The 13912-nt window shown below is 36.6% G+C and overlaps 1 protein-coding gene across 1 annotated transcript in view; it reads left to right on the top strand.

Annotated features, from left to right (window-relative positions):
• The window catches only part of LOC133608258 (aminopeptidase Ey-like), a 67199-nt gene that overhangs the window by 1486 nt on the left and 51801 nt on the right, over positions 1 to 13912 (top strand). The window contains exons 2-3 of the mRNA XM_061963466.1: positions 2332 to 2474; positions 2537 to 2676. Coding sequence (XP_061819450.1) covers positions 2332 to 2474; positions 2537 to 2676 — 283 coding nt within the window. The remainder of the gene's footprint in view (positions 1 to 2331; positions 2475 to 2536; positions 2677 to 13912) is intronic.

Below are 13912 nucleotides of genomic sequence, written 5' to 3'. Positions count from 1 at the left end.
TTATTATTGTATTTTATAAAATAGTATGTATTTTAAATACTTGTACATAAGTATGTATATTTATATATATATTATTATTCTATTATATAAAATAGTCTGTATTTTAAATATTTATACATAATTATACTATATATAATTGTAATTAATTATATGTATTTAGATATTATTATTGTATTATATTAAATAGTTTGTGTTTTAAATATTTATATATAAATAAATTATAAATAATTATAATTAATTAAATATCTATTTATATAATATTATTTGAAATACTTGTACATATGTATAATTAATTATATATATTTATATATTATTATAATTTATAAAATAGTTTTTATTTCAAATACCTATAAATAATTATATTATACATAATCATATTTAATCATATGTATATTTATATTATTATTATATTAAGTAGTATGTATTTCAAATTATATATAATTATAAATATTTGTACATATTTATATATTATAATTTTTTATATAAAACAGTATACATTTTAAATATTCATAATATTATATTATTTTGTGATTTACATTAGTTTTTGTTTTTTTTAACATTAGGAATTTACAAAAACAGCCTCTTGGGAACCTGCTGGTTGTTATTGAGGGTTAACCTAAATAAAATATTCCGTACTATACTATTTATTACATGGCAGTGTTTACAAAATAGGTTCTCAAACTTTTTTCTCTCACCAAGTACATATATGTATATTTCTATTTTCTGGTCCTCAAAAACTACCGACAAACTTGGATAAGGCTGTTTTTGTGAACATTGTCGTGCAATAATGCAATGTTTTAATCCATCCATATATATATATATATATATATATATATATATATATATGTATATATATATATATTTTTTATTTTTTAATTTATTTTTTATATATATATATATATATATATATATATATATATATATATATATATACACATGTCTTTATATATATATATAAAGACATGCACCTGGGGATAGGTTGATTGGCAACACTAAATTGGCCCTAGTGTGTGAATGTGAGTGTGAATGTTGTCTGTCTATTTGTGTTGGCCCTGCGATGAGGTGGCGACTTGTCCAGGATGTACCCCGCCTTCCGCCCGATTGTAGCTGAGATAGGCTCCAGCACCCCCCGCGACCCCAAAAAAGGGAATAAGCGGTAGAAAATGGATGGATGGATGGATATATATATATATATATATATATATATATATATATATATATATATATATATATATATATATATATATATATATATATATATATATATATATATACATATATATATATATATATATATATATATATATATATATATATAATACGTCTGCTATATTTTAATGACCAAAAATAGTCCACAGCCTTGGATGACGCTGTTTTATTTTCACACTCTAAATGCAATTTTCTGGTCCTCAAAAACTACCGACAAACTTGGATGAGGCTGTTTTTGTGAACATTGTCGTGCAATAATGCAATGTTTTAATCATCAGTCTTAAATGAAGCAGTTTTTAACACACCATATATATATATATATATATATATATATATATATATATATATATATATATATATATATTTTTATATATATATATATATATATATATATATATATATATATATATACATATATATATATATATATATATATATATATATATTTTTATATATATATATATATATATTTTTATATATATATATATATATAAATATATATATATATATATATATATACATATATATATATATATATATATATATATATATATATATATATATACACATATATATATATTTATATATATATATATATATATTTATACATATATATACATATATATATATTTATATATATACATATATATATATATATTTATATATATACATATATATATATATATATATATATATATATATATATATATATATATATATATATATTTATATATATATATACACATATATATATATATATATATTTATATATATATATATATATATATATATATATATATATATATATATATATATATATATATATATATATATATATATATATATATATATATATATATATATATATATATATATATATATATATATATATATATATATATATATATATATATATATGGTGTGTTAAAAACTGCTTCATTTAGCATTTAGAGTGAGAAAATAAAATAGCTTCATCCAAGGCTGTGGACTATTTTTGGTCATTAAAATATAGCAGACGTATTACGTGACTAAGTAATAAGACTGTGACTGTGTAAAAAAACAAGAGTATGTTTGATGATTAGAAAATAGCACATATGACTAATTAGATCATGCGACTCCCAGGGTGTTGGCCACCTCTCAGATGCAGCCCACGTACGCCAGGAAGGTTTTCCCGTGCTTCGACGAGCCCGCCATGAAGGCGGTTTTCCAAATAACACTCATCCACCCCCCAGAGACCGTGGCCCTGTCCAACGGCATGAACCACGGTGAGGAACCTCCCTCCAGCTGGCGACGTGCCACCCGCTCATCCACTCGTCTGTCGCCCTAGAGCCCGTCAACGTCACCGTGGACGGTCAGCCGTGGGTCCGCACCGGCTTCGAACCCACGGAGAAAATGTCCACCTACTTGCTGGCCTTCGTTGTGTGCCAGTTTGGGTACGAAGAATCTCAACAAGGAGTAGACGTTCTGGTAAAAACCTCTCCGCTATCAGTGTGACGCTCTCATCATACCTTAAAAACAGCAGTTTGATCACAAAAAATAGAGGATCTTTGATTAACGTGTGTAATGTTCTGTAGGTCTAGAAACACAGCAAAGCACTCCTGTCCGACATAGGATCTTTGATCAGTGTTTTTTCAGTAGGTCCTTAAAAACAGCAAATAACTCCTGTCACATAGAACATCTTTGACTCACATTTTTGCCCTTAAAAACAGCAGCTCGATCATGTAAAATAGAGGATCTTTGACTAACATTTTTAGACTTCTGCAGGTCTTTAAACACAGCAAAACACTCCTGTCATATGTAAGATCTTTGACTCACATTTTAGTCAGAGATCCCTAGAAACAGCAGTGTGCTCCTGTCGTATGTAGGATCTTTGAAAACACCCCGTCATATTAATGATCTTCGACTCACATTTTACAGTTGGTCCTTAAAAACAGCAAATAACTCCTGTCACAAAGAGAATCTTTGATTCACATTTTTGCTGTCGGTCTTTAAAAACAGCTTGCTCCCGTATAACGGAGGATCTTTGGCTTACGTTTTCACAGTGGGTCTTTAGAAATTGCAAAGGACTCCTGTCATATGTCGGATCTTTGACTAACATTTTAGCCAGAGGCCATTAAAAACAGCAGTTATCCCTTCATATGTAGGATCTTTGACAAATGTTTTTGCAATAGGTCCTTAAAAGCAGCGAAACACTTTCATTTTTACAGTCAGGCCTTAAAAACAGCATTGTGCTCCTGTCTTTTGCAGGATCTTTGATTAGTGTTTTTGCAGTTGGTCCTTAAAAACAGCATTGTGTTCCTGTCTTTTGCAGGATCTTTGATTAGTGTTTTTGCAGTTGGTCCTTAAAAACAGCATTGTGCTCCTGTCTTTTGCAGGATCTTTGATTAGTGTTTTTGCAGTTGGTCCTTAAAAACAGCATTGTGCTCCTGTCTTTTGCAGGATCTTTGATTAGTGTTTTTGCAGTTGGTCCTTAAAAACAGCATTGTGCTCCTGTCTTTTGCAGGATCTTTGATTAGTGTTTTTGCAGTTGGTCCTTAAAAACAGCATTGTGCTCCTGTCTTTTGCAGGATCTTTGATTAGTGTTTTTGCAGTTGGTCCTTAAAAACAGCATTGTGCTCCTGTCTTTTGCAGGATCTTTGATTAGTGTTTTTGCAGTTGGTCCTTAAAAACAGCATAGTGCTCCTGTCTTTTGCAGGATCTTTGATTAGTGTTTTTGCAATTGGTCCTTGAAAACAGCATTGTGCTCCTGTCTTTTGCAGGATCTTTGATTAGTGTTTTTGCAATTGGTCCTTGAAAACAGCATTGTGCTCCTGTCTTTTGCAGGATCTTTGATTAGTGTTTTTGCAATTGGTCCTTAAAAACAGCATTAAGCTCCTGTCTTTTGCAGGATCTTTGATTAGTGTTTTTGCAGTTAGTCCTTAAAAACAGCATTGTGCTCCTGTCTTTTGCAGGATCTTTGATTAGTGTTTTTGCAGTTGGTCCTTAAAAACAGCATTGTGCTCCTGTCTTTTGCAGGATCTTTGATTAGTGTTTTTGCAGTTGGTCCTTAAAAACAGCATTGTGTTCCTGTCTTTTGCAGGATCTTTGATGAGTGTTTTTGCAGTTGGTCCTTAAAAACAGCATTGTGCTCCTGTCTTTTGCAGGATCTTTGATTAGTGTTTTTGCAGTTGGTCCTTAAAAACAGCATTGTGCTCCTGTCTTTTGCAGGATCTTTGAGGAGTGTTTTTGCAGTTTGTCCTTAAAAACAGCATTGTGCTCCTGTCTTTTGCAGGATCTTTGATTAGTGTTTTTGCAGTTGGTCCTTAAAAACAGCATTGTGCTCCTGTCTTTTGCAGGATCTTTGATTAGTGTTTTTGCAGTTGGTCCTTAAAAACAGAATTGTGCTCCTGTCTTTTGCAGGATCTTTGATTAGTGTTTTTGCAGTTGGTCCTTAAAAACAGCATTGTGCTCCTGTCTTTTGCAGGATCTTTGATTAGTGTTTTTGCAGTTGGTCCTTAAAAACAGCATTGTGCTCCTGTCTTTTGCAGGATCTTTGATTAGTGTTTTTGCAGTTGGTCCTTAAAAACAGCATAGTGCTCCTGTCATATGTAGGGTCTTTGACTAAAGTTTTGGCAGCAAGTCTATAAAAACCTCACAGCACTCCTGTCATATATGGGATCTTTGATCAGTGTTAATAATAGGTCCATAAAAACGGCGAAGCTCTCCTGTCACATGTAGGATCTTTGTCTCGCATTTTTGAAGTTGGTCCTTGAAAACAGCAGAGGGCTCCTGTCATATATCAGATCTTTGGCTCCTGTTTTTGCATTATGTCCATAAAACCAGCAGAGTGACTATCACATAGGAGATCATTGGCTAACATTTTTGCAGAAGGGCCTTAAAAACAGCAGAACACTCTGGTCATGGAAAAAAATCTTTGGCTAGTGTTTTTGTAATTGGTCTTTAAAAACAGCAGATTGCTCTTGTCGAATAGAGGATCTTTGACTTGCAGTTTTTGCAGTGGGTCCTTAAAAACAGCACAGTGCTCCTGTAATATGTAAGATCTTTGACAAGTGGTTTTGCAGCAGAATGCCCTCGTTACATAGAGGAGGTTTTGCTGTAGCTTCTTAAAAAGAGCAAAACACTCCCGTGATAGAGAAGATCTTTGATCAATGTAGGAGGTCCATAAAAAACAACAGCTTGCTCCTGTTATATCGAGGATCTTTTATTTATATAGCCCTAAATCACAAGTGTCTCAAAGGGCTGCACAAGCCACAATGACATCCTTGGTCCAGATCCCACATCAGGGCAAGGAAAAACTCAACTCAATGGGACCATTGAGAACCCCCTCCCCCCCAGGGCGACCGGTGCAATGGACATCGAGTGGATCTAGCATAATATTGTGAGAGTCCAGTCCATAGTGGATCTAACATAATAGTGAGAGTCCAGTCCATAGTGGATCTAACATAATAGTGAGAGTCCAGTCCATAGTGGATCTAACATAATAGTGAGAGTCCAGTCCATAGTGGATCTAACATAATAGTGAGAGTCCAGTCCATAGTGGATCTAACATAATAGTGAGAGTCCAGTCCATAATGGATCTAACATAATAGTGAGAGTCCAGTCCATAGTGGATCTAACATAATAGTGAGAGTCCAGTCCATAGTGGATCTAACACAATATTGTGAGAGTCCAGTCCATAGTGGATCTAACGTAATAGTGAGAGTCCAGTCCATAGTGGATCTAACATAATATTGCGAGTCCAGTCCACAGTGGATCTAACATAATAGTGAGAGTCCAGTCCATAGTGGATCTAACATAATATTGTGAGAGTCCAGTCCATAGTGGATCTAACGTAATAGTGAGAGTCCAGTCCATAGTGGATCTAACATAATAGTGAGAGTCCAGTCCATAGTGGATCTAACATAATATTGTGAGAGTCCAGTCCATAGTGGATCTAACGTAATAGTGAGAGTCCAGTCCATAGTGGATCTAACATAATATTGCGAGTCCAGTCCACAGTGGATCTAACATAATAGTGAGAGTCCATTCCATAGTGGATCTAACATAATAATGAGAGTCCAGTCCATAGTGGATCTAACATAATAGTGAGAGTCCAGTCCATAGTGGATCTAACATAATAGTGAGAGTCCAGTCCATAGTGGATCTAACATAATAGTGTGAGAGTCCAGTCCATAGTGGATCTAACATAATAGTGTGAAAGTCCAGTCCATAGTGGATCTAACATAATAGTGAGAGTCCAGTCCATAGTGGATCTAACATTATAGTGAGAGTCCAGTCCATAGTGGATCTAACATTATAGTGAGAGTCCAGTCCATAGTGGATCTAACATAATACTTAGAGTCCAGTCCATAGTGGATCTAACATAATAGTGAGAGGTCAGTCCATAGTGGATCTAACATAATAGTGAGAGTCCAGTCCATAGTGGATCGAACATAATAGTGAGAGTCCAGTCCATAGTGGATCTAACATAATAGTGAGAGTCCAGTCCATAGTGGATCTAACATAATAGTGAGAGTCCAGTCCATAGAGGATCTAACATAATAGTGAGAGTCCAGTCCATAGTGGATCTAACATAATAGTGAGAGTCCAGTCCATAGTGGATCTAACATAATAGTGTGAAAGTCCAGTCCATAGTGGATCTAACATAATAGTGAGAGTCCAGTCCATAGTGGATCTAACATAATAGTGAGAGTCCAGTCCATAGTGGATCTAACATAATAGTGAGAGTCCAGTCCATAGTGGATCTAACATAATATTGTGAGAGTCCAGTCTATAGTGGATCTAACATAATAGTGAGAGTCCAGTCCATAGTGGATCTAACATAATAGTGAGAGTCCAGTCCATAGTGGATCTAACATAATAGTGAGAGTCCAGTCCATATTGGATCTAACATAATAGTGAGAGTCCAGTCCATAGTGGATCTAACATAATAGTGAGAGTCCAGTCCATAGTGGATCTAACATAATAGTGAGAGTCCAGTCCATAGTGGATCTAACATAATAGTGAGAGTCCAGTCCATATTGGATCTAACATAATAGTGAGAGTCCAGTCCATAGTGGATCTAACATAATAGTGAGAGTCCAGTCCATAGTGGATCTAACATAATAGTGAGAGTCCAGTCCATAGTGGATCTAACATAATAGTGAGAGTCCAGTCCATAGTGGATCTAAAGTAATAGTGAGAGTCCAGTCCATAGTGGATCTAACATAATAGTGAGAGTCCAGTCCATAGTGGATCTAACATAATAGTGAGAGTCTAGTCCATAGTGGATCTAACATGATAGTGAGAGTCCAGTCCATAGTGGATCTAACATAATAGTGAGAGTCCAGTCCATAGTGGGTCTAACATAATATTGTGAGAGTCCAGTCTATAGTGGATCTAACATAATAGTGAGAGTCCAGTCCATAGTGGATCTAACATAATAGTGAGAGTCCAGTCCATAGTGGATCTAACATAATAGTGAGAGTCCAGTCCATAGTGGATCAAACATAATAGTGAGAGTCCAGTCCATAGTGGATCTAACATAATAGTGTGAAAGTCCAGTCCATAGTGGATCTAACATAATAGTGAGAGTCCAGTCCATAGTGGATCTAACATAATAGTGAGAGTCCAGTCCATAGTGGATCTAACATAATAGTGAGAGTCCAGTCCATAGTGGATCTAGCATAATAGTGAGAGTCCAGTCCATAGTGGATCTAGCATAATATTGTGAGAGTCCAGTCCATAGTGGATCTAACATAATAGTGAGAGTCCAGTCCATAGTGGATCTAACATAATAGTGAGAGTCCAGTCCATAGTGGATCTAACATAATAGTGAGAGTCCAGTCCATAGTGGATCTAACATAATATTGTGAGAGTCCAGTCTATAGTGGATCTAACATAATAGTGAGAGTCCAGTCCATAGTGGATCTAACATAATAGTGAGAGTCCAGTCCATAGTGGATCTAACATAATATTGTGAGAGTCCAGTCCATAGTGGATCTAGCATAATATTGTGAGAGTCCAGTCCATAGTGGATCTAACATAATAGTGTGAGAGTCCAGTCCATAGTGGATCTAACATAATAGTGTGAGAGTCCAGTCCATAGTGGATCTAGCATAATATTGTGAGAGTCCAGTCCATAGTGGATCTAACATAATAGTGAGAGTCCAGTCCATAGTGGATCTAACATAATAGTGAGAGTCCAGTCCATAGTGGATCTAACATAATAGTGAGAGTCCAGTCCATAGTGGATCTAACATAATATTGTGAGAGTCCAGTCTATAGTGGATCTAACATAATAGTGAGAGTCCAGTCCATAGTGGATCTAACATAATAGTGAGAGTCCAGTCCATAGTGGATCTAACATAATAGTGAGAGTCCAGTCCATAGCGGATCTAGCATAATAGTGTGAAAGTCCAGTCCATAGTGGATCTAGCATAATATTGTGAGAGTCCAGTCCATAGTGGATCTAACATAATATTGTGAGAGTCCAGTCCATAGTGGATCTAAAATAATAGTGAGAGTCCAGTCCATAGTGGATCTAACATAATAGTGAGAGTCCAGTCCATAGTGGATCTAACATAATAGTGAGAGTCCAGTCCATAGTGGATCTAACATAATAGTGAGAGTCCAGTCCATAGTGGATCTAACATAATAGTGAGAGTCCAGTCCATAGTGGATCTAACATAATATTGTGAGAGTCCAGTCCATAGTGGATCTAACATAATAGTGAGAGTCCAGTCCATAGTGGATCTAACATAATAGTGAGAGTCCAGTCCATAGTGGATCTAACATAATAGTGAGAGTCCAGTCCATAGTGGATCTAACATAATAGTGAGAGTCCAGTCCATAGTGGATCTAACATAATAGTGAGAGTCCAGTCCATAGTGGATCTAACATAATATTGTGAGAGTCCAGTCTATAGTGGATCTAACATAATAGTGAGAGTCCAGTCCATAGTGGATCTAACATAATAGTGAGAGTCCAGTCCATAGTGGATCTAACATAATATTGTGAGAGTCCAGTCCATAGTGGATCTAGCATAATATTGTGAGAGTCCAGTCCATAGTGGATCTAACATAATAGTGTGAGAGTCCAGTCCATAGTGGATCTAACATAATATTGTGAGAGTCCAGTCCATAGTGGATCTAGCATAATATTGTGAGAGTCCAGTCCATAGTGGATCTAACATAATATTGTGAGAGTCCAGTCCATAGTGGATCTAACATAATAGTGAGAGTCCAGTCCATAGTGGATCTAACATAATAGTGAGAGTCCAGTCCATAGTGGATCTAACATAATAGTGAGAGTCCAGTCCATAGTGGATCTAACATAATAGTGAGAGTCCAGTCCATAGTGGATCTAACATAATATTGTGAGAGTCCAGTCTATAGTGGATCTAACATAATAGTGAGAGTCCAGTCCATAGTGGATCTAACATAATAGTGAGAGTCCAGTCCATAGTGGATCTAACATAATATTGTGAGAGTCCAGTCCATAGTGGATCTAGCATAATATTGTGAGAGTCCAGTCCATAGTGGATCTAACATAATAGTGTGAGAGTCCAGTCCATAGTGGATCTAACATAATAGTGTGAGAGTCCAGTCCATAGTGGATCTAGCATAATATTGTGAGAGTCCAGTCCATAGTGGATCTAACATAATAGTGAGAGTCCAGTCCATAGTGGATCTAACATAATAGTGAGAGTCCAGTCCATAGTGGATCTAACATAATAGTGAGAGTCCAGTCCATAGTGGATCTAACATAATATTGTGAGAGTCCAGTCTATAGTGGATCTAACATAATAGTGAGAGTCCAGTCCATAGTGGATCTAACATAATAGTGAGAGTCCAGTCCATAGTGGATCTAACATAATAGTGAGAGTCCAGTCCATAGCGGATCTAGCATAATAGTGTGAAAGTCCAGTCCATAGTGGATCTAGCATAATATTGTGAGAGTCCAGTCCATAGTGGATCTAACATAATATTGTGAGAGTCCAGTCCATAGTGGATCTAAAATAATAGTGAGAGTCCAGTCCATAGTGGATCTAACATAATAGTGAGAGTCCAGTCCATAGTGGATCTAACATAATAGTGAGAGTCCAGTCCATAGTGGATCTAACATAATAGTGAGAGTCCAGTCCATAGTGGATCTAACATAATAGTGAGAGTCCAGTCCATAGTGGATCTAACATAATATTGTGAGAGTCCAGTCCATAGTGGATCTAACATAATAGTGAGAGTCCAGTCCATAGTGGATCTAACATAATAGTGAGAGTCCAGTCCATAGTGGATCTAACATAATAGCGAGAGTCCAGTCGGAATAGGGCCCTGGGGGGCGGTAGATAACAGCCAGGTAGAGAGGCAGCGGTGCAACAGACCTCATAGTAAGCACCTCAAACGATTTATATTTATTACTTAGGTTAGGGGTAAGTTTAAAGTTTTCCTTGTATATTAGTGCGACCTCACCCCTTTTAAGGGGACGGGCAATATGTGCAGTTGTATACTTAGGAGGAGATGCCTCCTTCAGCGCAAAAAAATCGTCTGGTTTGAGCCAGGTTTCTCTGAGACCAATGACGTTAAGATTGTTGTCTCTAATGACCTTATTAACTAATAACGTTTTGGGAGACAATTATCTTATGTTTAAAAAGCCCATGGTGGGCTGTTTTGAGGAGTTTTTGTTAAAAGTATCCGTAGTAGCAATATTAATAATGTTGCGTTTATTTTGCGTAGTGCGCTTTAAAGGGGAACATTATCACAATTTCAGAAGGGTTAAAACCATTAAAAATCAGTTCCCAGTGGCTTATTTTATTTTTCGAAGTTTTTTTCAAAATTTTACCCATCACGCAATATCCCTAAAAAAAGCTTCACAGTGCCTGATTTTAACCATCGTTATATACACCCGTCCATTTTCCTGTGACGTCACATAGTGATGCCAATACAAACAAACATAGCGGGTAGAACTGGAAGATATAGCGACATTAGCTCGGATTCAGACTCAGGTTTCAGCGGCTTAAGCGATTCAACAGATTACGCATGTATTGAAACGGATGGTTGTAGTGTGGAGGCAGGTAGCGAAAACGAAATTGAAGAAGAAACTGAAGCTATTGAGCCGTATCGGTTTGAACCGTATGCAAGCGAAACCGACGAAAACGACACAGGAGAAAGCGAGGACAAATTCGGCGATCGCCTTCTAACCAACGATTGGTATGTGTTTGTTTGGCATTAAAGGAAACTAACAACTATGAACTAGGTTTACAGCATATGAAATACATTTGGCAACAACATGCACTTTGAGAGTGCAGACAGCCCATTTCAGGCGCGCTAAGAACATATATTTTTCCACGATTTCAGCACTCAGGTTAACCATACCTAAATAGACACAAAATACTGCATTACACAAGAATGTACTCGAATGATTGAAAAAGAATTAATGTTTTTAAGCTAAATTATTGGTAAACACAGTTTATGTATAATAATGTACGTAAAACCTCAAGTAATGAATAAAGTTTTCATCAATTAATATATTCTGTAGACATACCCTCATCCGCTCTTTTTTTCCTGAAAGCTGATCTGTCCAGTTTTGAAGTTGATGTCAGCAGGCCAGGGAAGCTAGGGTCGATATTCTTCTCTTGATCATCTTCGGGGGCATAAGGGACGGTTGCCATCTCTGTCGTAGCATAGCTTTCGTCGGTAAAGTGTGCGGAACAAACGACTGACCATTTCGTCGGCTTTCCGTATTTTGAACAACTTTCGTCCAATTTCTTGCCACTTTCGCATCTTTGGGCCACTGGTGCAACTTGAATCCGTCCCTGTTCGTGTTGTTACACCCTCCGACAACACACCGACGAAAGTGAGAAAATGGCGGATTGCTTCCCATCGCTCCGAGAGCAAATAACAGAAAGGCGTTTAATTCGCCAAAATTCACCCGTTTAGAGTTCGGAAATCGGTTAAAAAAATATATGGTCTTTTTTCTGCAACATCAAGGTATATATTGACGCTTACATAGGTCTGGTGATAATGTTCCCCTTTATAATAATGATAAATGGGTTGTACTTGTATAGCGCTTTTCTACCTTCAAGGTACTCAAAGCGCTTTGACACTACTTCCACATTTACCCATTCACACACACATTCACACACTGATGGAGGGAGCTGCCATGCAAGGCGCTAACCAGCACCCATCAGGAGCAAGGGTGAAGTGTCTTGCTCAGGACACAATGGCCATGACGAGGTTGGTACGAGGTGGGGATTGAACCAGGGACCCTCGGGTTAGGAATTGATATGACGGGAATTTTCAGATTGTTTGCTTGGTGCTGGGGTACACTGAATGCATCATAATTTGCCACCTCAGTAGAATGCATGTCCACCTCTTACACTGTCACTCCAGAAAAAACATTATGTGAGTTGTGTATTATTCTAGGAGAAATGCTACGTGTGCAGGGATTTTCCAGTCTGGCGCTGGCTAGTTCTAGCTCAGGGGTCGGCAACCCGCGGCTCTAGAGCCGCATGCGGCTCTTTAGCGCCGCCCTAGTGGCTCTCTGGAGCTTTTTCAAAAATGTATGAAAAATGGAAAAAGATGAGGGGAAAAAAATATTTTTTTTTGTTTTAATATGGTTTCTGTAGGAGGACACACATGACACAAACCTCCCTAATTGTTACAAAGCACACTGTTTATATTAAACATGCTTCACTGATTCGAGTATTTGGCGAGCGCCGTTTTGTCCTACTAATTTTGGCGGTCCTTGAACTCACCGTAGTTTGTTTACATCAGGGGTGCTCATTACGTCGATCGCGAGCTACCGGTCGATCTCGGAGGGTGTGTCAGTCGATCACCAGCCAGCCATTAAAAAAATAGTCCTAAAAATGAGCGATCATAAATCTTCACTATGACGTCACTTTCGTCACTTGATTGACATTCACGGCACCCGAGGGTCTTCTGAGATGACGCCGGCTGCTGCCAGCTCATTCAAATTACCGACAGGAAGGCGAGAAACACTTTATTTCAACAGACTCTGGCTCCGTACCTGTCGTCAAAACTCCAAAAACCGACTGCACAGTTGCACAATAAAAGCGCTACTTCATCCTGCCTGCGCTATCAAAATAAGAGTCTCAGAAAGCTGGCGTGCACAAGCTAGCAAGCTACGGAGTTTGCCGACAATGTATTTCTTGTAAAGTGTATACAAAGGAGTACGGAAGCTGGATAAATAAAATGCCAAAAACCAACCACTTTCATGTGGTATTGGACAGAAAGGAGGACTTTTTTTTCTTCTCCATTCGACAATGCGGACCTTATCAGCACTACTGTATGATTCCAATCAATGCAAGTCATCACAATCAGGTAATACACCAACTTATATTCTTGTCTTCATGAAAGAAAGGAATCTATATGTGTTAAACATGCTTGTATTATCTTTAAACACCTTTAACTTATTAACAATATTAACTATATGTGTTAAACATGCTTGTATTATCTTTAAACACCTTTAACTTAATTATTACCAATATTAACTAAAAGTGTTAAACATGCTTGTATTATCTTTAAACACCTTTAACTTATTAACAATATTAACTATATGTGTTAAACATGCTTGTATTATCTTTAAACACCTTTAACTTATTACCAATATTAACTAAAAGTGTTAAACATGCTTGTATTATCTTTAAACACCTTTAACTTGTTAACAATATTAACTATGTGTTAAACATTCTTGTATTATCATT

The sequence above is a fragment of the Nerophis lumbriciformis genome, linkage group LG06 (genome assembly GCF_033978685.3).
Source record: "Nerophis lumbriciformis linkage group LG06, RoL_Nlum_v2.1, whole genome shotgun sequence".
Classification (NCBI taxonomy): domain Eukaryota; kingdom Metazoa; phylum Chordata; class Actinopteri; order Syngnathiformes; family Syngnathidae; genus Nerophis; species Nerophis lumbriciformis.
This window is presented reverse-complemented; position numbering and strand designations above follow the sequence as displayed.